Source organism: Phalacrocorax aristotelis, chromosome 13 (assembly GCF_949628215.1).
Source record: "Phalacrocorax aristotelis chromosome 13, bGulAri2.1, whole genome shotgun sequence".
Taxonomy (NCBI): Eukaryota; Metazoa; Chordata; class Aves; order Suliformes; family Phalacrocoracidae; genus Phalacrocorax; species Phalacrocorax aristotelis.
In genome coordinates this window covers 16,250,797-16,277,750 of record NC_134288.1, presented here as the reverse complement: position 1 = coordinate 16,277,750, position 26,954 = coordinate 16,250,797, and the positions used below count along the sequence as shown (strand labels likewise).

At 45.3% G+C, this 26,954-nt stretch overlaps 1 protein-coding gene across 14 annotated transcripts in view; it reads left to right on the top strand.

The window, feature by feature from the left end:
• Nucleotides 1-26,954, top strand: part of DOK5 (docking protein 5) — a 100,106-nt gene that overhangs the window by 37,782 nt on the left and 35,370 nt on the right. For 6 of the 14 annotated variants that reach the window (XM_075108650.1, XM_075108647.1, XM_075108648.1 and 3 more), the window contains exon 1: nucleotides 17,932-18,108. The exons of 7 other annotated variants lie outside the window; for them this stretch is intronic. In XM_075108650.1, the coding sequence (XP_074964751.1) occupies nucleotides 18,043-18,108 (66 nt within the window). In that variant the 5' untranslated portion in view covers nucleotides 17,932-18,042. Of the gene's footprint in view, nucleotides 1-17,928; nucleotides 18,109-26,954 lie in introns of those variants that run through there. One more of the 14 variants, XM_075108640.1, reaches the window with a different exon arrangement.

The window sequence follows — 26,954 nt, the reverse complement described above, 5'->3', positions numbered from 1 at the left end:
TGTCCTTCAGCGCTGAGCACGTTCCCAGCCACGTCCGTCATCCGTGGTTTCTTCAAAGTTTGGATCTGAACTTCTGCTTCAGTGCGCTCTGCCAAGTGCCTTGGGTTGTGCTTGCTCGCGGCGGGCCTTGCCAGGGTTTCATCCTCGGAGTTTGCTTAACAGTTTGGCCAAAAGGGTTTTCGGATCAAAACCTTGTCCCTTGTTCTGTGGGTTGGTTTCCCTTTTGTTTGCATTCAGGCCAAGTTACTACACGTTGGCTGGGCTCCGTTTGCTCTCAACCTCACGCCCAGTTGTTCCAAGCAGCATAGAATGAAACACAAATTCAAATATAAAATTATTTCTATTACATTCCTTCTTTGCTAAATTGCAGCGGGCCAAATGCTGTTCCTGCAATAACTTTGCTGGTCTTGTAAAGCAACCGAGAGTAGAGTTTGATCCAGTTTCACCGTTGTTAATCACCATAATGGTAAACAAAACCTAATGTTATGAATGCATTAAAAGTAAATGAAAAACAGCATTGCAAACTAAAGTGGCGGGCGGATGCATTTGCTCATTATATACTAAATAACCCAAGCAGTTAATGCCTTTGGCTAATTGCTTTGCTTGCTGTTTTAGACCAGAAGAAGTCATATTTGAATATAAATTGGTGTGCCTGTTCATCATGTACCTCTTTTTATGACTAATTAACTTTCTTTTGCATTTAAACTACTAAAGCCAATTGAACTTCAGACTCGCAAGCACCATTCTCTCCATTTGGCAACACGTTTAAAATTCCAGCGAGGGATCGCGGACGATCTGAAATTTCTTTCTGCCTGTTAGAGCAGCACTTCAGATCACGAGGAGAGCAAAGTGGTGCTGCGAAGGCCGTTTGTTGTGCAATCACTTTCCGAGATCTCTGCTATTTGCAAAGCAAAGTAGTGAAATAGGGGCATGTTTATGAAAGATCCTTCATAAGAGATCACTTCAAGCACTCAAATCTTTCTATTTGGTACGTTAATTGCTCTTTTACAATAATAGTGGGGGTAGTAAATGAATAGTTTTGTTACTGAAGATTCATTTTCAGATTGGAGGGACCTTTTTCTTTTTTTTTCTTTATAAATATCCACGAAGGTAAGTTGAATTACTGCAGATGGTTTAGCCTGGGGGAAAGTATGTATTTTTAACAAATTGTAATTGCAAAACACATTTCCATGGCAGAGAGCTTTTGCGCTGCTCATCTCTTGTACGCGCTTTCTTATTTTATTTAATTTTTTGATAACCATCTTTTATGGTGATAAATGCATAATGTTGAAAATCCTTTCAAATATGACAATAGCAAATGCCCTCCCACACGTGACGCCTGAGCTTCGTCTCTAGTGGGCTTTATCACTGATCGGAGAGCTCTCTGCGTGAGGAGGGTCTCGTGCTCTCCAGCCGCGGCGGTGTTCGGGGGGTGGCAGCGATCGCCCTGGCACAGGCTGCTCTTGTTCTTGGACAAATGAGTCTCTGCTCCAGGTGACTGCCTCGGAGGTGATGAGGAAAGCTGAGGCGCCTTGTCTGTGTGTGAGTCTGCACTTATCCAAAACCCAGAACGCAGCCCAGTGTAGCGTATTCTGAACTGGCCCGCCAATTTTGGGTTTTTTTCTGGCTCTCCTTGGGGAATGGAGGACATGGGGGGGCAGAAGCAAACTCCTTTTGTTCTGTCTAGTTCAGGGCTAGTTAAATTCCAAGATAATCCGTGCCAGATATCTCCAGACAATCTGGATCCTTATGCAGGACTCACCAACCTGTCTTGGTGTGCAGATGTTACGGTGACTGCATGCCAACTCACTGAAATGTTTTCATTCTCGGAGCGGGTTACTAAGACAACAGTTCCACTCAATTCTTTAAAGCAAATTCATTATTTGAATGAACATAACAAGTCCTTCTGCCGCTCCTTGCATTTCTCCAGTCATTTTTAGCTCCCACATTGCCTCAGGGTAGTTGCAGGGTGCTGACTTGTTAATTATACAGTCTCTCTATTCTCTCAAACTCCTAAGAATATGACGGCAGATGCTGCTGTACTAGTTCTTGTTTAGAACTGGTACAGGATGCTGGTGTAGGACAACTGCATGATCATCTTTGGCGCGAAAGGCAAGCGCTGGGTTTCTGGTACACATTCGTGTATGTATCCATCAAAAGAATGTAGCAGCATATTGTGGTTTCAAACTGTTGTGATTCAGTTCTCGGTAGCGCTCCGTTCCTCGTAACATGTGCTGGACTGAGGATGGAACAGTGGGATGAGAAGAAATAGATTTGGCTTGAGAACTTCTTCAAGTGTACTGAAAAATATACATTCATGGTCCTTAGGTAACCTAGGAGTGCGGCTCAGACGCAGTGTTACAGAAACGGCGCGTTACTACAGCCTTAGTGGTCTGTGCAAAGTAGCAGAGGTGTGGCACAGATAGGTTTAAAATTAGTACTTCCAACATTTTTAGGACTGAGCAGTGAAATAACTTTGTCTTTATTCCATAATTTGAGGCACTTTTCAGAAAAAAAAAAAACCATTAACTTCCTAGAGAATTTGACTATTGCTCTAAATTTGGCATTGAGGGTTCTCCAATATAATAAAGATGGTTGGCAGTAGAAAACCTGAAGACAGGGAGAAGGGTTAGACGAAGAAAACATCCTAATCACATAAATCATTACTCCAGGGCAAAATGTAATGAGCATTTTTTAAAACCATGAGCTGTCTGCACTGTGACATCCATTTAACATCGTACCATCATGCCACACCAGTAATCTGTTAACTTTAATGGAATCCTCCTCCCCTTCATGTCACCCATGCTTTTGATTAGTCTGAAGATATTCACAATACACGGTATTGATTTCCCCATAAAAACAGCTTCTTGGTCTCCCTGGATAAATGTGGGAGCAAGTGACACTTGTGACCGTGCAGATTTCAAATTAATGGGCTACTCTGGTATGACTAAAAGCAATGATGGGTACCTTGGGGTATTAATCATCCTGTGACAGTCCATCCTAATTGCACCATTTTTAAAGCCCTATAGAAAATTCAGCTTTCAGGGTTAAATCCTCCTATTGCATATCATCCATCCTCAGTGACGGCCATGTTCTCAGTACGAAATGGCCAAGAAAAATGCTGCTGAAGAGCAGATGCTACACTGAGGCATTTTCCAGGTTTCCAATCACCTTCCACTTCTGAGCGGCCGTAAACGATCTCCCATACAGAACCCGGTGATAGAAATGTCTTTGCACTCACAGGCAAAAACGTGGAGCAAAACTAAAGAAACATTTTTATTCCGTAATGGCCTTATTTGAAAGAGTGATTGCAAGAGAGAGATCTGTCTGAAAGGCCGTATTTATCCACTTGATGCATATGTGTGTTTACTTACATTTACATAGGAAAAATAGTCTGTCACATTCAGCTTTCACTTCCCCATAGGGGGAATGCAAATATCCATTTAGCTAAAAAAATATGGCTGTCTCTGTGACTCCGAACATCTCTTCCTCCTGAGTTCTCATTTATAACGCCCTCTTGAATACCAAGGATGTTGATCGCTGCAATCTTGTTAATTCCCCCATGGGGAATGGGGCTTTTACTGACTTCCAGCCTTATCAGCGAGGAGACAAATGAAGCTCTTTGTCTTATTGTTTTCTCTTTTATTCAACGAATTACAGGTTTGATGCAAATCCCATTAAGCTCTCAGTGTGTGTTGGATCGTTTTCCTATTGCAAAGCTGCTCTACTTTTTCCTCTGTTAGCTGTTAGGAAGAGGCGAGAGCCTCTACCAGCTGTTGTCTGGGCTTGGTGTCATGCTCCTAATGCTCCTTATCCTCCAGCCAGCGTCATTCGCAGAACTGCGACGATGCCAACATCGTGAAATCGTACTGAAAAAGCGACTTCAGGTTTTGCCTGCATTTCAGTACCTCTACATGAAAATAAAACAACCCCAAAATCCCCAAGCCCCCAGCAATTTACTTAGGAGGCAGAGGTATTATGGGGCTTCACAGAATGGTGCACAGGTTATGATAATTGTGCAGATACATACGTGCACGTGTACACGGGCAGGCGTTTCTCAGTGCAAACGGTGTTTTTAACTGTCTCATACTCTTTATCTGGCAATGATTCATGCGAGGTGTTTCTTGTTATCAAACATGCTCTGAAGCATAAAACAGGCACGTCTCCCTCATGAGATGTTCCCACCAGGACCTCACGGTGTGCTGGAGGAAGGAAGCTCACCTTCTTTTTTGCCCTGAGCAAACTCTGAATCACCAAGAAGCGTGTTTGCGCTGTGGCTTTGTGGTGGCAGATCCTGTATGTTGCCTCTCTCTCTGGCTCTTGCTTTTAAACGAGGTGCTGCGCTGAAACCAGAAGAGGTTGCTTGAGACGGCAAAAGGGCAACACCATTATTTTGCTGGAATTGGGACCAGTTTTAACATGGTGAGGTCAGGACAAGAGCCAAGATTCCACAGCTTTATGATAAAAAAAACCCCAGTGCTGTTAGGGTGACTCTGTTTAAAGGAAAGAGAGTGGGCTTTATCTATCAAGAAATAAAGTGGAGTCACAGACAGTTTAGAAACCAGTAAAGCAATGTCTCCTTACGTGATAGCTGCTGATTTGCTGCTGCCGCGGACCGAGTCACTCTCATTAGCACACTGCTTCATTAAGTTTTTCTTTTAATTGCTTCATTGGGTTACGCTTCAGTAAGCATCTCAGAATATTTTTCCACTCAGCAATAGAGAAAGCAGGAGATGTCCGGTACGTGACGTTGTTCATGGGCTGTCAATGGAATAGAGATGGGAATATTTTGGTTTTTTTTCTTCTATTTATGATTAAAAGAGCAAATGTCAATCGCTGGCATTACAAGGGATGAGAGTTACAAGGAACGAACGCGAGGCTCATATGATTATATTTTTACGGCTTTTGGTTTGTTTTTTTTTTAATTCTTAGTTTTACCAAAGGCCATGAAGATTGATCAGATCTGTAACCCCAGGGGGCTTCAAACTGGCGAGGTTCATTGAAACTGCAGTGGCTACATCTTCCAAAATACTGCTTTTGTCTGATTTAAAAAAAAGATAAATTTCTGACTGATTCTAAGTCTCTTGTCACTGAAAGACTTAGGAGTTGTAAGCAGTCGTGTAATATTTGCTCTTATCTGCCTGTCGTGTGCGTTCTCACTTGCTTTGAGTTAATTTGTCACATATTTTGTAATTACCATTAACCATATGAAATCATCTCTAAATGAAACGCACTGCCGACATGGTCTTTTGCAGTTATTCAGTTTTGATTAAGCAGATCTCTTTAATAAACCTGAAACCCTCTTTTGATCTTATTTGTAGTTTCAGGAGCTGCCTTCTAGCTTCATCATACTGGCTTTTGAGTTCTGGCTCATTAGTTTTGAGCAACCTTTCTGGCCAAATATCCTTAGAAATATTGTAAAGTTCAGGTAGGTTGATTTAATTTGTATTTTTAGATGTGTTAAATGGCGTTCTTAAACTATTACTTTATTTTCCCACCTTCCCTGTATTTATCCGTAAAAATATTTCCCAACTCAATTTATTCTTTACGCTAAGTTTCAAGGAACTATTTCGTTTCCATGCGGGCACGCACACACAGGTTACAGGATGACATTATTGCTTGGAAAATGGATTTGCCGGTCAGAGCGCTTTTCGTGGGCAGTGTGGCTGTTCACACGTAGCCGCCTTCGGGAAATGAAAGGCGGCTGTCTTAGCTTCATGTATTTCGGCTGTCTGTACGCCAGACCGTCGGAATGGCCTTTCACCATCCTAAGCAGGTAAAAATTGCTGTCCTTACAGCCGCGGTCTCGGAGAGCATTGCCCCCCGCCCTGCCTCTGGAATGGCTCTGTGTGCTCCTGGCTCTTGCAAAACACTTTATTTCTGATAAACTTTCTCAGAGACAAATTATATTTTGTTGAATATTGATTTTTTTTTTTTTTAACATAGATGCAGTTTGCGTGCAACTGTATGGTTTGTGCTTCCTTAAAGACCGGGCTGCAACTTGCACTGGCTCAGTGATTAAATGCTAAAAAAAGAGCACCCAGAGTTTAATACCATGCCTTTCAATTCTGAAGTACAATTGTTTATTTTTTGTAACATTCCAGAAAGATAAGGTAGCATCAAAGTCTCAATAGTTTATTTTACACAGCTATTTTGGAGTCTTTCTAATCTTCTTGCATGATTGCTTATCTCCTCCACTGCAACTTGTTGAATGAAAGAATAATCTTCCTTTTGGATTAGTTCAGGAATTTTAGACCAAAAAGTCCACAGTGTTTTATATATGAGAGTATTTTATCGTTGCTCATGGTGCTTCTGCTGAAATTCAATGTTACTAAGTACACACTAGAACAGTTTTTAATTCTGCTTAGCTGGTAGCATTACCTGAAAGTCCTTAAAAAGAGTCAGTAAGCAAAATCAACGTAAGTATATATCATGATTTTTCTGCCTTTCTTCTAGAAATCAAGGTACAAACAAAAAATGTCCAGAAATTACAGTGAATCAGTTGCACAATGTTTTCTGGGATTATTGAGGTTGTCTGGGCAGGGATATCTGTGAGGAAATGTGCAGAACTGTGTGAAACCTAAATCAAAACTCCAGTCATACATCTTCTGACTCTGGTAACTAAAAGATCGTTCCAATCCAAGCTGTAATTCAGGGTCACGTTATTACTCTGAAATTAAAAAGGCTAGAAATGTAATTTACAAAGTTAAAAAAAAAAAAAGAAGCCATTACTAGTGATACTAAACAAGGGGCTGGGGCTTTAAAAACCTTCAAATTTCACATTTGCAATCCAGTTTTGAGAGGTGGCAACAATGCCTGAACGTATCTAAAATTGTTTTCCAGATTCCACGAGTGTTTTCAAGGAACTGTATAGTCAAGTTCCTTAATTTGAGATGGATACATATAGGAAAAAGCTCACGGGGAAAAGCCACTGCAGAATTCTATTCAACAAAATCACCAATTGCTTACACTTTTAGAGCAAGAAATCTCCCAGCTGAACCTTTAAAACTAGTAATTGTAGGTATGGGTTTTGCTCATGAAAATAACCGATGGGCAAGCACATCTATAAAGACAATATGTGCAATTAGATTAGCAATTATACGTTTGTTTTATTGGCAAACACTCTGGTTTGAAACAAAGAAGGAACGTGATGAGCAGCTTTTGGATGACACTAAATATTACACACAAACGCTTTTTAGCAAATCTACCCCAAGCACGCCTGATGAAAACCACCGATTTTCATAAAAGGAAATATTTGGTTAAAGTTTAATGTTAAGGAAACGAACTGTCACAAAGTATAAGCCTTGAACAGACTGAGCAGGACTGACAGCAACGCCTGTTTCAGACCCAAATGCTGCTAAAATGCCATGGTAACACTCATGCATTATTTATTTCCATGACTAAATATGAGCATTACTTTTGCTACCCCAAACTGAGCCACAGCTGGGAATTAGAGTTTTCTTTCAATAAAACTCATCAGTCTTCCTGATCTATCAGTCTCACCTGATTGCAATTAACCAAGTAGTTGTTCGATCCGCCCACACCAGCACCGCCGGGCCGGGGGATACAAACTGCGCCAGGAGCTCGCGCCAGCCACCAACAGATCCATGTGTTCCGGGAGATAAATTGCCCGTATTTTCATCAAGGGACGGGTGCACCGTTGGCCCTATGTGTAGTTGCAGGAGGCTCCGAAAAGAGAGAGCAAGCTGCCGGAAGAAAGTATTAGTTGGTGGCACCTATCCTGATCTAAGGGATTTCTCTACAAGGAAGCTGGCAGAAAATATGTTGACGGCCAAATTAATTGCCCTGGCAGCCTGCGATGTCGTTATCGGTGCACCAACCTCCTGTATTAAAGTTTTAGCTCTTACGTGACCTCCTGCAGTAAAAGGTTAATTGTGGGCAATTATTTGACGCCTTAAGTTCGCCGCACGCGTTGGGATTGGAGACCGCGAGGAAAGCTCCCAAGACTAAAGCTAAAGACCGACCTGTCCGCTGGTGCAAACTGGCATCATTCAGCTGAAGGGAATGAAATTCTGCCAGTTTAGATTTACTGAGACTCCAACCAAAAGCTCGTAATAAAGTTACAAAGAGCGGACACCAGTTTCTCCAGGAAAAAAAGCCCTCAAAACTAGTGTTATTGATAGAGAGTGAAACAGAGGCCTCAGAATTACTCATCCGTCATTCAAGGAACAGGGCCTGGGAACAGCCATTGCCTGGGCACAGAGCAAACATTATTACATGAGTAATTTATAATGTCACTATGGAACTGCTTTAAATTAGGTTCACAGTTAAGGCTCTTGATGAGTCAGGGCTGTAGCATTGTAGTGCTCATGGTCAAAAATTACCAAGAGGAGATCTGCAGGACAGAAACGAATCCTTCCCCACATCTCGCCCAAGTGAAGGCCGGGCTTCCCAGCGGGAGGCAGGGAAGGGCGAGGTTCGTGTCGTGGGGGACAATTAAGCTTCCCGGTGAGGCGTGTGCTTCCAGCGCTGTCAGGAGCCCCAGAGGTGTGCACGGCTCTGGAGCAGGTTTGCGCCGTGCCATTGATTGCTCCTTGTGGCCTTGGCTAAAACCTCCCAAGTCCATAGTGGAATGGGAAAACTCTGAATGTTGCTCCTGTTCATTGCAGAAGCCTCCTTCAGAATGGAGTAAACAGGCTCTCAGAGGAACCTGGCAGGGGTAGGCATCCGAGCCCCACTGAAAATTCATTAAGTTGGGCTTCCTTAAGCTCTTCTGAAAAGCCCAATGCACACAAGTGATCTCTGAAGCACAAAAGCGATGCCCAGAAGTTCTGCGATAGTGCCAAGAGCAGACTACGCTGCTAGATTTTCACTCCTGCTTCAAGCTCCGGCAATCAGAAGGGACAGGTAATATTGTTACAGCGAGGTTACTTACAATTTAAAAATTACTTCCCCCCCCCTCCCCGTTCTTGTGGCCATAGTTTGTTTTGAAAGAGAAGGCTCTTTGAGCTTGCGTGGATAAATTCATAGGGACTCACCCCGAATGACCACAACTTGAATTTCAGTACTTTAAGGCAGATGGCACGTTTAGCGTGTTCATGAATTGTACATGGAATCCTTCTACACAATTTCCTGTTTTTTGCTGAAACGCATGGAAAAAGATCAATGCAAAGCTGAGTGAGGCGATTGTCAGGACGGCTGAGGCACAGCGCAGCAGGGAACCGCACGCACCCAAACTACCCGTGCTGTAGAGCAATTCACATTAATGTTCGGAAAAATCAGAGTAATCCATTTGAAGGAAAATGAACTGCGGTTCGGATTTTACATGCCTCAAAGAACGATCAGAACTAAAAGAGTGCCGAGTGCGCCGAGGGCTTACGTGCCTTCTGCCTTCAGGTGCTTCGCAGAGACCGGGGCTGGGCGCGGACTGGGCTCCTCCGATTTCGCCACCAACGGGTTGGGTTCGGTCCCGGCGGGCGGGAGCTGGAAGGGCTGTGAAACTGCACGTTAGGATGCTCCAGGGAGCGACCTGAGGCAGCTTAAGCAACCCATGAGCGTCCCCTGTATAAAGATGTCATAAAGCTTTAATGCAATGATGGAAGCTTCGGCTTCGAGGATCCCTTATGGGTTATAGAGCGCGCAGGTTGTGCGGTGTGTTAGGAATTCTTCAGTACTACGTTTGGTAATAACTTCTAACCTTGTAGCTTACTCAAATTCACATATTATTAATATCAATTTGACATTTTAAATGTGTTGTAAACTACTTATTGAAAGAGCGTTAACATAAAGCGAGATCGGTGAGTCTGCCCACAAATAATGACAAAGATAAATTTGAATTAATCTAACATTTAAATACCGGTAAGGAAACAAAGGCGCTGCTGACAGGACTTGTTTACGTTGGGCAGCGTGTGCTTCTCGGGTCGCTTTCGTTGGTTTTGTTTATGAATGGGTGCTCGTTGTGCGCTGATGCCGTGCTTTTCTCCTCTCCGTTCCCGCTCATCAGGGTGTATATCCACCGCCTAGGACAACTGAGGAGCCCCCAGAGCCAGCTGAGCCTTGGCAAGCAAAGTCACCTGTGTTAATGCAAACCCATTTGAAATAATTTACATAAGAGATGCAATTTACAGTATTTTCTGTGTAAATTGCAAGAAAATCAAGGATAATTGGGCGTTAAGTCATTCTTCTCAGTTTCTCAGGGAAGTAGCTGCATGAGAAAGTTCTGTAAATCCCACCCAATACAGCCAGATGTTCAGTTTATGGCAACTTTATCAGAAAACTTGTTAAACTTTGGGTACGAGTACACAAATATTTTTACTGATGCATTCTACAGTCCAAAACCCCGGGTATTTTTTTTGTGCATTGCTTTTGGGTGACCTGGCATAAAATTGAAATTAGCACTTTGGCAAATTTATCCTGTTGCAAAAATCACCAGATTTGATTATAGTAGAAATAGAAAGCTAGAATATTGTGTGTTTTGAAACTCCTAACCATAGAAGCCTCACTAGGTAGCTACTGTTTTGTATTAAGAAACAAAGAGAAACTGGGTGAAACAATGAAGAATTGAATAGGGGAGTTTTGTCTGAGTCCTGTAACTCTAGGAACCGTATTTGTTAGTTATTGTATTTGTTAAGTCATGTGAAACCAAGGAAACTTGCTCTAGAAACCTGTTACGCACCAGTGATGCTGCTAGGAAATCCCCTTACCCTTCCCATCTTGATTCGAATATCAAGATGTCTAATAAATAGGTATTAATAGAGGTGACCAATGATTATTTTGAGATATGAATATTGATGAAGCGATCTAATCCAAGAAAGTAATCAATGTAAAGGTTAAATTTAATAGCGAACATAGTATGAATTTTTATGTTAAACAATTTATGCAATAGTGATTTGACAGAAAAAGTGTATAAAAAACTGGTAAATTTGAATGCAAAGGTGACCCGTGTTTGGCGGAGCTATCCCCCGTGTCCCCAGCGCCGGAATAAAGGGGCGCCTGCTCGCCTACGCGGGGTAGACGAGTTTTTCCTCCTACGGATTTGTAACGATCCTGTTTTAGACAATGTATGCCTGCGCTGGAATCTGCTCCTCAAAACGTTGAACAGCAGCAATATTTACAGCCCTTGGGAGGAGTAAGTAATGTGGAATGAATTCCCGTGCTATTTCTGACCGAGACCCTGGGCAATCCGAGAGATGATTTAGCCTTTGAGAGTCCTTTCCCGTTTGTGTAGCAGACGTGCTGGTGCAGGCTGGAAGGGGGAAGCACTACGGCTGATCCCGGACGAGTCCCCTTAAATCTTCAGTGAGACTTTAACTTCATCGTCAGTGCGAACGCGATTAATAAAAGGTGTCTCACAAAGACAGGTCACAAGTGACTCAGTTTAAGGCACGGGCGTTAGCAGAAGTTCACATCATCTCTGTTCTGCACAGAGCTTTTCGCTACACGGGGTTTTGGAGTCACGCAAATAGCTCTGCTCGCTTCTTGAGCTGAGGGCCTGTCATCGGCGTTTTCCCGCTCTGAAAGGGTTAATAATATTTTTAGTTCAATCCTGAAATACAAATTCCAGATTTGTTTGCACGCCATAAAAAGAATGAGTTGCCGTCCTTGGTGTCTGCCTTATTTGAGTTAGTCTTTGTTTTAGAATGGCTGTTTTGAATTTCCACCTTCAAAGTTAGCAAAGAACACCTGTAAATCTGGGCCGCCTTTTCAAAGAAGTGACATGCAGGTTTTCACATGCGCACCGAGTGTTTCCCAGTGCATGTGCAGGAGGATGATTGATGCAGGCTTTTGTCTTGGCTGTAATTAAGGGGAGTCTTGAAAGTACATCTTTTTAGCTAGCTCTCTTTGCTGATACTTCGGTGCGAAGGTACTGTGATTCAGTAATCGCTCTTTCCTAATAATTTGTCTTGCTTCTAAAGGGAAATAACCTGCTTTAGCCTCTAATGCATTACAAAGCACAGCTCTTCTTGCGCCACCTCCATGCGAAGGGATTGATATGTCGGGAGAATGACACGGAGAACAAAATCCACCCTTCACACCTTCCCCGTTCAATAGCTCCAGGGTGCAGGGTGTTGTGGGAGCTCTGGCTTTTCCTACCTGCAAGTCATGCTGCAATGGGGAACGGTGTTTGTTTTCACATTCACTCATTTTGTTCAGGTGCCTGGCTCTGGTAAACGCTTATGCAAATTTAACCTTGCAACTGCACAATGAAATGTTAAAATCCAGCCCCCAAATCTACTGATTATATAAGGCAGCACGTAATGTCAAACTCTGCATTGTAAACTGACGCTATTTGATATCTTCAGCAAATGCCGTCCACAAATACTATAATTAGAATATATACGTTTTTCTAACTCATTTAACAGCAGCAAAAAGATAAAAAAAAAAACTTTAAGGTGTAAATTTTCAGTAGACACACAGCAATAAATGCTTTAATATGCACCGAGTCAAGTTAAGAATTTGCCTTGTAGACGCATTGTTAACGCAGACATCAAATTAGCTTGACATCGGCTCAGTAATGAGTATTTAGGGCAAAACAACAGCAGATAAATTTCACTGGAATCAGTGTTGGAATATCTGTAAATATATATATTGAAGTCTAATTTAGAAACAACTTCTCATGTTTAAATCATGATCTAACATGAAGAAGCTTCTCTCTGAATTTTCAAGTGAAACCCTTAACATTTGGGTTTAAACTGAGATTTAGCTGATGCTTTTCTTGAAGCGTGATAGTAGTAAATTCTGTATTTAAATACACCGTAATAGCAACCGGCATCCTGTTACAGCACTGATGAGGCACTGCAACCTGAGTGCCTGTACTAATCCCAAACCCTCTGCCTAGACAACGTTACCAGAAGCAAGGTTTACGCTCCTACAGAATGTCCTCCTTAAAAACTTGAGATACCATTAAATATAGGCCCTGGCCTAAATATTTCCCTGGGTACCATTAATAACTTCCCCAGTCAAGTTCCTTTGTGAGCATCCAGTAGGCGAAAGATCCGTTTATGCTGTGATTTCTACAGCTTTGCCTGCTAAATCTCGCTCAGAGCTCAATGTCGGCCGTTCGAGTCCTGAGGCGCCCTTTAGCAGGCTTGTCTTCGCCGTCTTGGAAAATGCCGCTGTATCCCAGAAGACACCGATTTTACCATCGGTGGTGGTAGGTCTTGTTTCGAAGGATCTCTCGGAGGAATTACTCAGCGTGCTGTGGGGTTTAGCTGGGCCAGCCCCGATGCCAGCCACGTACGTCGTGCAGTGAGCTCCGCCTGCGCAAGCAGAACGGTTAAATCCAAGCACACAGAATGAGTCTTTCATGTCCACGTGGGGTAATCCAGGTTCGGCTGTCGCGGAGGCCTGAGTCTTTGGCACTGCTGCATTGCCTAGTCACGGCTCGATAGAGACTGCAGTCGCACATTTTGGAACCTGCCCTGGGATTAATGTTCTTGTGCTGGCTCAGATGGGAAATATCAAACAGGCAGTCAGGGAAACCGCAATCGCACAGGCTGTATCGCCCCAGCTCTGCCGTTGCCAAAGATCAGAGCGAGCTGCTGGTCCCAGAGCTGCGCTTTGATACACTGCAGGTCTGATAAATTACCTATAGGAGAAGGGAGGATGGATGGTGACCTTGTGACCCACTACTCAGTCCTGCTTAATCCCTCCAGCCGTGTTCTGCAGATGCAGGAAGGTCCCTTGATGTATGTCTTCAGGAGAGCGAGGATGAAAAAGTTGCTTAAATGCTTGTATCTGTCACAGAAATACAAAGCAAGAAAAATGAGTTGGGTTTTTCAATAGCTAATGTTACCCCAGATTCACTTTGCTCGCAGATTCAGTCAGCGTATATTTATTTCTATCTTAACATTCACTGTGTTGACAGTAATTTTGTTAGGGACAAAATATTACAATCAGAACCACAGTTTCCAGTAAAAGGATGCATTTCATTTGCTGCTTTCCTCCCTGCCCCCACTATCTTCTCTGCCTCTCACCACCTTGGTCTACACGAAGCAAAATTATTTGAATGAATCATGCAGAGGCAAGGTAATTTCGGTGCCTGATACTGCAATATTACTGTGCAAAATGACATGTTAGCCTGGTTAATAGATTATTTATTTTCATTAAATATTGATTATCAGTGGCTTATGCTGGCAGGCACTTCCCTGTTTACTGTGCAAGTAGCTATATGCCTACATTCTGTTATGGCAGGGGTTTTTTTTGTTTTAAGTTAACTGTTCAGTCTCATGAATTTTCATGTTTTGGCACTGACTGACATCTGCATAGTAATTCTGCCAATAAGTTATGTGTGCATTTCACTAATGCAATTTTATACCTAAGGTATTCAAAAATCCCTGGAGCGAATTGATGATGTTTTAACCAAGGGTCCTGCCCTCGCTTCACCGGGTAAGCTACCTCAAAAGCCTAGCCCAAATTTTAGGAAGGCTTCCTAAATTCTGTGACCCAACGCTCTACTCCCCTGCCTGCCGCCTGGCAGCGCGGGCGTCGCGCCGGCAGCCTTATGGCGTATTAGAAACAAAGACACGGAAGAAGATGTAACAGCGGAGAAAAGTATCTGAGAAATCTTAATTTCTGCAGAATTGGTTCACTCAAAATCAATCAGCGCAGGGACATGTAAATGGTGAAGGGGGAGAATTTCCGAGCGGTTTTGTACTGCGGATCCAGCGCGTGGCTGGGCGGATGAGCAAGCCACAGTTGTGAGGCAAAATGAATCCAATCTTTGCATTGTGGCAGAAGTAAATTCAGAATAAACTTCTTTTTTATTTTCTTTTTCCAAAATGAAGCACGGTTGGCCTGACGATCCGAGGCAGCGCTACAAGTTTGGCTTTGCAAAAAGGAGAATAAGGGATTGCAAGGTTTGCAAAGCGTAGGAAAAAAACCCACTTTTTTTTAAAGAATGGCGAAGCTTTCCTGTTTTTGCTCATTATCTGTTGCGTTTCCTCGCGGGCAGGACTAGTCCAAATTCGGAATTTCCATTGCAAATGGAAAACTTACCTCACACCAAAACAAAATTAGACGTAGGAATGCCAAAAAGCTTTTCACGGAGCTGCTGTGTTTGAAACGTTGCATTCCAGTAACCTCAAAGTACTTGATAAGGTCAGGACGCTTCATTGTGACGTTATCATTTCTAAACTACTCTGAAAAATCAAATCAATAGCGGAAGAACGTTGGCATCTTGACCTTATGGAGACAAAATGTTATGGGAGCTTTTAATAAAACAAAAATATCGACGCATGCTCTGTATTTCCAGAAAATCATTTCAGGGTGATCAAATGAGAAGCGTTTTTGTCAGGAGCTACTTGACTAGGACCAGCTCCATCTGCTCAAGGAAATAACTTCCCCAGCAAATATTGCTTCCTTAAAATGGCCTCCGCAGTTTCCTTGTGCCTTAACTTGGTAACTCTGGGAGATGTTTGTTAAATTTCGCCCGGAGACCGTGATGAAATAATATCGCGGACACGGGGGATGACATGCTGCAAATATAATAAGGTGAATGTAACTTTTAAATGTCAGTATGGCATTTTGAAGAAAACCCAACCAATGCCTTCATTTCCAGTTCAAACGCTTACCAGCGATTTCTGTTTCCAGAGCCTTAAAAGCAAACGAGTTCATTGTAGGGCAATGCAATGATAGTTATTATGAGATTAGAATATAACAATAATCCACTTAAATTATTAACAGCAGGCTAGTGCTTCAAAGTGACCCTTGACTCCTATCTTCGTACGAAATAATAGCAGTAACGTTGTCATTAAAAGGAAAAGAATTTGAATTTCAATGAAAGGTTTTATACAGTTTTGAATATAAACACACACGTGCAGCATTTCCTTACAGGGAGTGAAATGGTCGATAGACCCTGAGGGAGATGAAAGAAGGGCTCCTGTGCAAACAGGGAGAGCACGCGTTTGCGTTGGTATTGAAAACCTGGTAAACAAGTTTTTATTCTTCTAGTGACAGCATTGGGTTGAGAACCCGAACGATGAGATTTTCTGGCACATTCTTGGAACACACTGCACACGCGGGAATTAAAATGCGTTTTCTCTTTGAACCATAGCATGTGTAATGGTTTTATGTTGTTCAAAGGAAAAATGTAAGTGGACACTAATATCCTCATTCATCAAAGAATAAGCACAGGCTTAAATCCACCTATACTTAGCAAAGCTCTGAGGAATGTGTTTACCTGCAAGAATATGCTGGTGGCAAAAGAAATCGGCACCACGGGTTTGCAGGTACTGGAAGGGATTAGAAGCGACGTCTAAACTTGTTGAAAAGATACGTAAAGTGGCTCAGTAATTTGTTTCCTGCCACAAAAGCCTTTGAATCCAAAACAAGTGCTCTCTTTCTGGGCTTAGAGAATACTTGATGCTTCCAGCATTAGTGTTTTTAAGGTGCTTGAGATTGAGGGAGACGTCTCCGTGCTGAAGGCAGCTTCTACGCAAGGCGAAGCGGGCTGGGTGTGTGAACTTTTCTGGCTTTCGACGGGCAGCGAAACGCAACGAGCGGCACTGGGGAACTGGGCTCAACTGGGTCTGTGCAGTGTATTTACCAAAAATCTATTACTTGGCAATTTTGCGCTGAGGAACCCAAGCTTTGTGACATGCGACTTCTGGGTTGATTTAGGGTCGTAGAATCCCGGTGGGTGGACTTGTCTCAGAATATTCTGGCGTATTTTGGCGGAAGCTTTTGTTGTTTCTAGCTGAAGCTGTTCTGGCTTGTGCGTTCTGTAAAATAGCTTAGTGAAAAGGAGAGGGAAGCGTAAAATAATAAAGTAGACTCTGAGGCAAGGTCTGCAGACTTGTCTCCTTCGTCCTAAGTGAATTAGCCCTTCAGCTAGAGAGCCTTACACTCTATCTCTGTAATCCACTCCATCAATTAATATTTCGTAAAGCCTCGGAAAGTGTGATCACCTCTTCAAGCAAGAACTGAAAGCACCGCGCTGTTGCCGCAGCAGAGCAGCCGCCATCATTCCTGGCTGCTCCCGAAATGGAGGAGAGATATATTTAAACCGGGAAGGGGCCAGTTTTATCGTAGGTGAGTTTCGTAGTCATTGAATGACTAAATAAGAACGGGCATCGCTTCCACGTCGCCCTGTGCTTGGCACAGCTGCGAGGTGATTCTCCGCTCTACCTTTCTTGCCACCCTATTCGTAATTTCCACGGCACGGTAATTCCCAAAGTCAAAGTCATCTATCTGGCTGACCTCCTCAGGCGGCCTATATTTGTAACACTATTAAAAGATGTTATGAAGAGATGAACAGTCCCTCTTTCCAGGACGCGGTATTTATAGCGTACCGCTAACAGGTAACCCACGCAGAGCAAGTGGGGTCGCCGGAGCCCCTCTCTCCCGGGCTCGACGCGCGCTTGGGGCTATTTGCGTGTTCTTGGAAAAGGAGAACTCGGGGGACGTGGAAGGCGACCCCGGGGCCCCGTGCCGGGCGAAGGCTTGCGTGACCCCGCGCTGCCTAGAAAACGCAGCGTGTGCTGGCGTGACCTTTCGGCGGCACGGAGCGTGCCGTGGGGCGCCGGCTCGGGTTACTGGTCTGCACGAGGCGGTTCTGGAGCTCACCTTTCGGGCGGCTGGAAGACTCTGGGAAACCTGCTTTCCTGGGGAAAACCAGGAGTCAGAGCCTCGGCGCGGTGGGGCGGGTGTCGTTATGGTGCAGCGCGGGGTGGCATCGGGGCGTCAGGCTGGTGTTGGCACGCGCCCCGAAACAGCCCCGGGGACTTGGGGGGATGGGGACCCGCCGCCTTTTGCCCCTCAGAAGGGCCTCTGGGGGGGCGAGGCCGGCGGGGGTGGCGGGAGAGGGGCACAGCGGGGAGGCTGCGGGGGTGGGGGAGAGGGGAGGAGGAGGAGGGTGCGGGGTTGCACGGAGTGGGGCTGTGTGGGGAGGTGCGGGGCTGAGCTGGGCGGTGCGGAGCGGGGCCGGGCTGGGTGGTGCGGCGCGGGGCGGGGCTGGGCGGAGAGGCCGGGCTGGGCGGTGCGGTGCGGGGCCGTGCGGTGCGGGGCGCGGCTGCGGAGGCTGCTACGCGCCGTGCGGGCTGGCCGAGCCCCGCCGGCCGCCTCCAACTTTGCCGGGGAAGGATGGCCTCCAATTTCAACGACATCGTGAAGCAGGGCTACGTGCGCATCCGGAGCCGGCGGCTGGGGGTGAGCGCTGGCCCCCGCCCGGGGCACCTGCCTCTGGGCCTGGGGGAGGTGGGGGGTTGCCTTTTTTTCCTTCTTCTCCTTCTTCCCCTCCTTTGTCTTCCTCTTTTTGCAAACTGAGCTCAGTGGGTGTTTCCGCAGGGGAGCCGCGAAACAAAAGAAAAATTGCGGGGAGAAGAATAAAGGCACCTAAACACGCGTATGCGTAGACGCATTATAGATATACGTGTGTGTATATCTATTTTTCCCCTCTCTCCCGCCGGGCGGTGGGATGCCGCCTGCAGGGAAGGCTGTGCTGCCTCCACCTCCCGGCTCTGCCCTTCCCTCCTCCCGGAGCCAACTTCGGGCCGGGGCTGCGCGGGGGGCGCGGAGCGCGGCGAGGAAGAGGGTGGCCGGGAGGAAGGCGGGGGTGGCGCTGCCTGGTGCCCTGGGGGGTGCGGGGTCTGTGGGGGTGAAGTCCCGGGGTTCCTGGGAGGCTGCTGCGAATCAGGGCTTTGAGGTGTTGTGCGGGACAGGGGAAGACGTGGTGATTTCTTCAGGGCTTTTAAGTTCATTGTGTTTCAGTTGCACAACGTGAAAATCCAGAAAGCCCCCTTCAGCTCCTGATTTAATTTTAAACTTATTTTAAGTCTGTTGTTCTGCTGTCACGGCACGTTTCGGCTGTAGGTGCTCGGTGGGCGATGGCGGTGGGCCGGTTCCCTCCGGCGCCTTGTTTGGCGGACACGCTCGGAAAGCGTGGTCTGGCCGGGGGGCTGAGGGGCTGCTGCTCCCCGCACCCCCGAGCGAGCTGCCGGAGCCCTCCCGCAGCGGGACCCGCACGCTCCGCACCTCCTGCCTGCCTCCCTGGGCCAGCGCCGCTTGAGCGGGGCTTTGTGTAGGCTTGAACTGGTGTATCTGCCTCTCAGGACAGGGAGGTAGCTCGTTTCTGGGGTTTGCCGAGAACTGAGGGGTTGGCAATTCTGAATTGTTCGTAGCGTGAGTTTCGTGTCAAGATTTATTGGGGGGGGGGGGGGGGGCACGGTGGTCTGAAAGCTTTTGCTGGCTCATTACAATTATAGTTTCAGTCTCTTGCTGTATCTGTGTTCAATGGCTTCTCTTCAGTTTTGGTAAGTTGCGTCTCCCTGACTTCTTGGGAAACTGGAAAGCGTTTTAAAGTATTCCAGCAGGCGTCTCTAAATGGAAGATGTTGTTTTCCTTGTACCTGGACTCGCAGGCGTAGTTCATTCTTTAAGAACCACATGATTCTGTGACAGATGGAGATAACGTCATTATAAGAGAGCTTGTAGTAAATTTGCTGGAATTGATGATTCGTAACTATCCTTTCATTACTGAATGTCTGTTAGTGCTCAGTTTGTTCTACAGCAGAAGCATAAGATTAAACTTGGACACATCTTTGTGTACTGTGACAGTGAAACCCAACGGGCATGCGAATAAGGCGCATCTGACTCTGAGATAGGTGTAAGTTCTGTTAATGCCTGTGCCTTTCCTTTATTAAGGCTTTCCAAATCACGTCAAGGGTGGTGGTGGTGAGGCAGTGCTCGGTGCCCTCTCAGTAGAAGTGCGTTTGACAGCTGAATGCAAAAACGGAGGGAGAAATGGAGAATGACACTGAGTCCATGGAAACAGAAGAAATGTTAAATGTTTTCTCTGAAAGTACGGTTTATTTGATCTCATGCCTTCTAATTCCAACGGTGTGTATTATTATCAATGGCTGGGAAGTGTGAAAGGGGTGATGGAAAGTGCTTTTGTGAAGAAGTCCAAGCGAGGTCCCAGAGAGTCCCCACGACCATAGGTTTATTAAAACGAGGAGCCCTGCGTTGTTGCCCCGAGCTGCCCTTGGCTCTGGGCGTGCTGTCCCGACGGCTTTCCAGAGCCGTGGAGAACGTTCGGAGGGAAGCTAGTAGCTGCTGCGACCTGGTTGTCACGGCTTTAGATCTGGTGACGGAGGCCTGTGCGATGAGGGAGGGGTGACCTATTCAAATCGTGCTGCTCCATTTGGAAATAAGCAGCCTCATCAGCAGTAATGCTCTCCTCTCCTTGTGGTTTTTGGTTTAGGGTATTGGCCCACTACTTAAGAACAGACTGTTGACACACGGCTGAAGATTTCTTCCTGTAACATGCATTTTCTATAAGCTGCTTAAAAGCCCAGTGCCCTGATTTACAACACCCAAGTAAACACGGGTAATTATGATTAACCCGAGTTCTTTAAATGCAGGACGAGCTTGTGCTGCTGGCGGCAGCGGTGCAACTGTCAGCACCCGCTTCCCCAGCTACGAGTCCTTTCCCCTCCGTGCGTTTTCCTCCTTGCTGCAGGTGTGCATGTGCACGGCTGGTACTGGAGCGGCCTGAGCACCTGGGGTGCCACCTGGCTTTAGGAGGAGCTTGAATTCAATCTTAATCAGTGACTAACGGGAGCTTGGCTTCTTCAGAGGGGAAGGAATGATGCAAACAGCTTGTTTTCTGGTAGCTACGTTGGGGAGGGCTGTTGGACACCCGGGAGTTGGAGGTGGGAAGGGGAAAAAATATACTTTAGGCCGTAAAATACTAACTTTCAAAGAACTTTCCAATGCCCTGAAAACATTAGGAAGGACGAGCCCACTCCAGCCCCATGTAGGACTCCTGTTTAATTGCAAAGGATTTCAATACTCTGTGTGTGGCGAGGTGTAAGTGGGAGTTATTAAAATACTTTCCAATATTATGGTGGCACAGCTGTAATCAGTGCATTGTTTTTTCAGACTGAATTCAGCTCCTGGGTTTTTCTCTGTAACGCTATGGTAATTCCATCACCAAGGGAACTAGGAGCAGAGCTTGTATCTACAAATTAGCTCAAGAAATTACTTTTCTGAGTAACTGGGGTGCAGGTGCTAGATTTGGAAAGAAAGGGGTGCAGAGAAGCAGCTTGCTCAAAACCAAACCTCTTTTAAAAGAAAAACGACAATTCTGGTAGGCCCTACTTTGTAATTTCAAGATTGAATTTAGGCTAATTAGTTTCGTACCTGGACTGGTTTTGCGCACTTTAAATATGTAAATTTAATTTAATATTATTTAATAGAATAGTTTCCATAGCAACATTTGTATCACATGTGTCTTCTGTGGAGCCAAATATATTCAGGAGAAAGCACACTATTCCCAAATCTTTCCATCCTTACAGGGAGAAAAACAATTCCCTGAGCCAATGGTGTCCCTGTGTTATGCCGTTAGCAGTGGCACCGGGGAGGTTGTGTGCTAGAAAAGTGCTGATGCTGTAAAAGCACAACCTTCCAGAGTTCTGTAAAACAAATGATATCAGCTTTGCTCTGCGAGCAGCGCTTCCATCGGTGACCACTAGTGACCACCGGGCCTGTGCTTTGGGAAAGAAGATGCTCTGTTGCTCTGAGAGCTTTTGCTTGCAATCACCTTCCATTTGACTGAGTGCTTTATATCCGTATATGAAACAGGGGAGTAATTTTATGGCCTATGTACCTAAAAATGCTTTTTTTGTGCTTAAGGTTTTCAAATAATGTCACGTTCTGTGATAGAGATGTGACCTTTCTGAGGGGGAATATATTATGGGGGTGTTTCCTCTCCTTAATGAAAAGCCCAGTTCTTGTGTTTCCATCTTAAGCACGGGAGGGTGTGCGCTGCTTGTGACCACGCTTGGGCCTTCACTGTGGGTTGGACTGGCTCAACTGAGAGTTCAAATAGCAATTAAAAATCAAAACAGGAACAAATCTTTGAAACAGAGAGCCTTTGGAGAGCCCGAAGAGCTTTGAAAGGCAAAGAGTACTCGATAGCCGCCTTCGAGGTGCAGCCAGCCCCCCCTCTCATGGGCTGGGAGGTGCCCAGCGGTGCGTGTTTGGTTGCAATCTACTGCCTTGGTTGAACTCGCTCTTGTTAAGGCTTCTCTTACCCTTGCTGTGTCCAGTCCTAAACTCAGGTTTGCTGGAAGCTGCGTTTTGATTTGAGCAAGCATCGTGCAGCACAGCAGCTGCTCTAAGGACACCCTCTGCTGCCATTGTCAAGGTGTAGGCAGAAGTGCCGGAGGCTCAGGGTGAAGGCGGGTGATGCTCCTGAAGCCTGTTCCTCGGGGTACAGGCGGCAGTGCCGGGAGTGCTGGTGGTGTGGCACTGGGAGGGTGCCCTCCTGCGTGCAGGGCTTTGAAGACAGCACTGTTCCCCTGGAAGACCCTGCGGAGTTTGCAGGCATCCAGCCTGTCCCTGCCTCTTGATGTATGGGAGGCTGCTGGAGCAAGATGCCGTGGGGTTGGCTGTCAGCCCCTCGTTCCTGGTATGCCAGTAACACACTTGGAGTGTCTTGTTGCATTAAGCGATGAAGTGCTGCTAGTGTCAGGGGGAAACAATCTCTTCGACGAACAGCAACTGCCTTGAGCTGTCTGTAGCTAAAAGCAAAATAGTGCTGATCAAACAGAAGTGCCTCAAAGAACCAGCTGAGATGTGCTGGGGCTGAGCAGAGATGTCTCTATTAAGGAGCTGTACATTTTCATAGCTATGCAAAACCTTGTAAAGCCTGGCTTGGTTCTGCACAATACTTGATTGACTAGGAAATCACCGGCTTCCAAAAACATTCTCTCTGGCTTGCTCAGAAACTCAGCACCTTCTTCCCGATAGAGGGCTTGGCTGCGGTGGCTTACCTGTTGCTGCTTTCCAGGAGGGGTGGAACACCTTTCTCAACACACCTTAGGGCAATACAAATACGACTGCGCTCTTCCTGCCAAGCTTTGCCTGCTACGAACGCATCTGGCTCGCGCGCCAGCGCCTCCATCGATTCCCCGTTCCTCAGACAGTGTCCCTTTGAAACTCATCAGCAGAGCGGGTCTGTCGAAACGTGAGCTTCGTTCCGTGGGCTGCGGCGCTTGAGCCGCGGTGGCGCGAGGCGGATGAACGCTCTGTACAGGCAACGCGAGGAGTCTGTGCTACTGAACAGTCTTCCAGGGAAAACCCAACAGGACAGACAGAATCTTTCAAATTTTTAAGGCTTACAAATGGATGCGGAGCCATCCACAGTAGTTTGTGCTCTCATGTGCTCTTCCCTCTGTCACAAACTTGCCGATGCTGAAGCAATCTTTGTCTTGCTAACACAGCTCTTAAAATGTCTTTATTCCGGAAGACTTCTGATATAAGGGGTCTGTGCCAGAATCCAATATAAATCCAGGTTGAAATAAGGAATGAATTATGGTTAAAAAATTGAATGTACAATTATTTGCCTACATATTTCTTTCATTATAGAGCAAGGAAAGTGTAACATTTGTGATGCTTTCTGCTTCGGCAGACCTCTCTCTAACACTGAAACGCTTTCTGTTCCTGGCCTTCGTTACTTCAGGTTGTCTGTCTCTTAATTTCACTGTGAAGATGCAAGAATTGGAGCTGTAAAATAACTTTGGCTCTCACAAATGTAGAAGTAGCCTTCCCGAGCTTAAATGCACGTTTTCACAAAGGATTCAAGAAAGCACTAAAAGCGGAGTAGGAAATGCTGAAATAATTTGCATATGAAAATTAAAGTGACCTGTATTCTGGAAGAGGATGAAGCTTTCTCCTGTATGAAAGGCAGGGTTATTAAAATTAGAACAGTGTAGGACAGCATATGCTGCTGAATTAATATACATAGATTACTGTTTCTGCATGACAGAAGTACTTAAAACAAATAGTCCTGGCAATTTGTTTTGGTTTTTGTTTTTTTTTTTAAGAAAAGCCTTACAAAGTATTTATCTTTCTAGAATATATGCTATTGCTAACTAGATACACTGGGTGTTTACAGCCCAGAAAAGCAATCTGTACGCTAAAAATCCTGTGTGGAACTCTCAGAGTTGGACATCGTTAACAGGCAGCCTGATTTATTTTATCATTGCCATGGTTTTACGAAGGCATTTCCTGCGTGTGGGGGTCCGGGAGTCTGCTCCACGAGTTTGTATTACTATCACATTATTACAGGCTATTAAAAACACTCTTTTGGGAGGATCCATTGACTCTGCTGGAGCTGTGCTAAGTGTCCGTTGCTAAAAATGCAGGTCTCTGCAGAGACTTCTTTATCTCTTTGTCAGAAATTAAAGCTCACGGAGAAGAAGAGAGGGGTAAAGTGGAATTTTTTAACCTAGCAATCTGTTTCTTGTACCTCTGTCTGGCAAAGGAAATGCTGCTAACAGATTTTTGCAGAATCCTGTCTCATGAGGTATCTTCCACTTTGCACTTAGGAGGCGAGGCACAGAACCGTTCTTGCAGTCGTATCTGTTTAGCAACACGTCTGATTAAATCCGCAGTCTGCACAGCCTGCTCCTGGGGTTGTGTGTAACCCCATCTGTCGGAGGCACCTCCTTGTTATGCAAGGAATGATCAGCCTCATCTGCCTGTTAGAGTGGGTCCTCCACGGAAATTTGGGCTGGATCCAAGAAAAAGATCCCAGCACCCAACGTGAGGGTTAGCGGGGTTTGAGCAGCTGAAGCCCAAAAGTGCAATTCTGATCCCACTTGTGTTTGTCCGTGGGAGTTTCCTAAGGACACGGAGATCAGCCGGCGTCCTCCAGGCTTTCAGTCGTGGCAAGCTCCGGGTTGTCCAGCCTCTGGTGTGCCCCTGCAGTCCTGCCTGGGGGGTTTCTCTTGCTGTCCTCTGATGGGGCCGGATGATCTGGGGACAAAGGTGTAGAACGGAGTTTTAAACGATGGCTTTCACCACCTTTGTTAAAGGTGGATAAACTTCTGCCCATACCTCTACCAATAAAGTTATTAGAAGAGCTAAAGATGAACTAAGCTCAGTCCAGACCTCATCCTTCCAACCACTCTTTGCAGGGCACTTTCCTGGCTCTGCTGGGGAGCATGTGGGTCAGGGGGCTCAAACTTTCCTCCTCAGTGCCCTTGTCCTCACCAGTGGGGCAGCATAAATGGATTTTTTTGTGCCTTTCCGAATCAACTTGGGCATGATGAAGTGATTTCTCATCACAAGGGCGGCCTTACGCAAGTGCTGGATGTTACTGGAAATGTGGCTTCATAAGTAGGTCCTGGCTTCGTGGAGTGAAGGGAAGGAGGAAAATCAGACGTCGTACCTCTGAAAGCAGCTGCGTCGGCACCGTTGATCTCACTGGTGCAAGGCTCACATTAACATATAGCCAAAATGGTTTGTGCGGGTGCTGTCCTTCTGACCACTGGGCAACGCTGACCTGCACCAGCTTAACCCAATTCAGGCAAGTCTAGGTCGTAGTGAAATAGGGGACGTAAAAATTAGTAGGTAACTGTAACAGGGTCTCTTCTGAAAGATGTGACTGCTGGAAGTACAAGAGTAGGCTTGTTCCATCTTTAGTGTTAACCTTGTTAAGGACAGAAACTAGATCTGTGCGTGTCAACTTTCTTTGCTTGATGGGTCTGACTAGCCCAAAAACTTCTAATCGCATCAGTGTGAAGGAATGTGGTGTAAGTGGTGTCCTCCAGGGCAGAACCGGGGCTCTCCTCGCCAGCCCCATCACAGGAATTTGTAATAGTTTAGTCTTGAGCCTGTGGCAGAGCAGGGAGCCGACTTCTTCACGACTTCGTAACTAGTTGCTCGTTTCTCGGAAATGCTTGCTTACGTGGCGTAACGTGCAGGACTTGGATGTTTCTGGAATTATTTAAAAAACAATGAAAAATAATTCTTCGGTTTCTGGAATCTTCTTAGTTTGATTAATGCTTTACATGCAATATTAAAGATTTTTTATTAATGTTTAGAAAATGAGTTAAAAAATCACCTAAAATTAAGAGGATGTTAATCTCTTTTGTATTTGAGTATTGCATGAGAACTTACATGTTGGACAGTGGCCATGTACGAGATTTAAGTGGAAAAATACACAACTCGTGCTGTTGACCGCTCCTCAGGAAGTATAGCGTTACTGCTTATTGCACACACTTGCTCTAGGACTAGACGGGAAAACTTCTGATTCGTGCTTAGAAGTTTGGATAAACTTTTGTATAAAGTTTTGGACTTGTCCACTTCAGGCTTTTTTTTTTTTTTTCCCCTTGAAACTTCAGCTGAAATTTTTGATTGTCAAAAGCTGAAAAGAGATGAAGCTTTCAGGGTTTTCTCTTCTTGGTTTTAATTAAACTGACTTCTGTAGAAACCTCATTGAGAGGATTGGTGTGGAACGTTTAAAATGACATGTACTTTTACAAGTTTCTGCATAGCACTGTTTCTGTGAAACCCTGTGGGAGGAGAGGTAAAATGGGGGAGAGACAATCTGCAGGACTAGAACCATATGGTTAAAGAGATTGGTGCTTGAATAAGCGTGCCAGAAAGTTAATATGGGGATTTTAGAGTATGAGCTGTGAAAACTGGAAACAAGAATGATGTAAGGCTGGGGGGGGAGAGGGAAAAGTTGTCTGCCTATATCTGCATTTGAAGCAGCTTTATTGATCAAACTCTAGTGTTCACCTATATGGCTCCTTTCGGTCTGGAAGCATTGGGACAGACTAAAACTGCACAGATTTCTTATGTACCAACTTCAACCTGCAAGATATTAAGCCCATTGGATATTCATATTTTTAGAAAACGTTAAATAAGGTGTTGGAACATATTCACAGATATTAAGATTTCTTACTGCTTGGAACTTGTCAGTGGCAGCAGGGATAGGATCCAGGACATTGCTTAGAAAGTCTGAGCTTTTATCTTAGAGCTGATAAGGGGAGGAATACCAGTAAATGTCATTCAAGAGCTAATGCAGCTCCATCTGGCTGCTGGCATTGGGTCTGTCGGCCCATGAGCAAGTCCCCTTTGGGTGTCCTCTGGCACAAAGTTAATGGGATTTGAGTCCAAGTCAGTGGGTGTCTTGATAAGGTTACCTCTGGAATTGAAGCAGAGAAGACGAGTTGGAGAAAAGTGAGCAGTGCTTGTCAT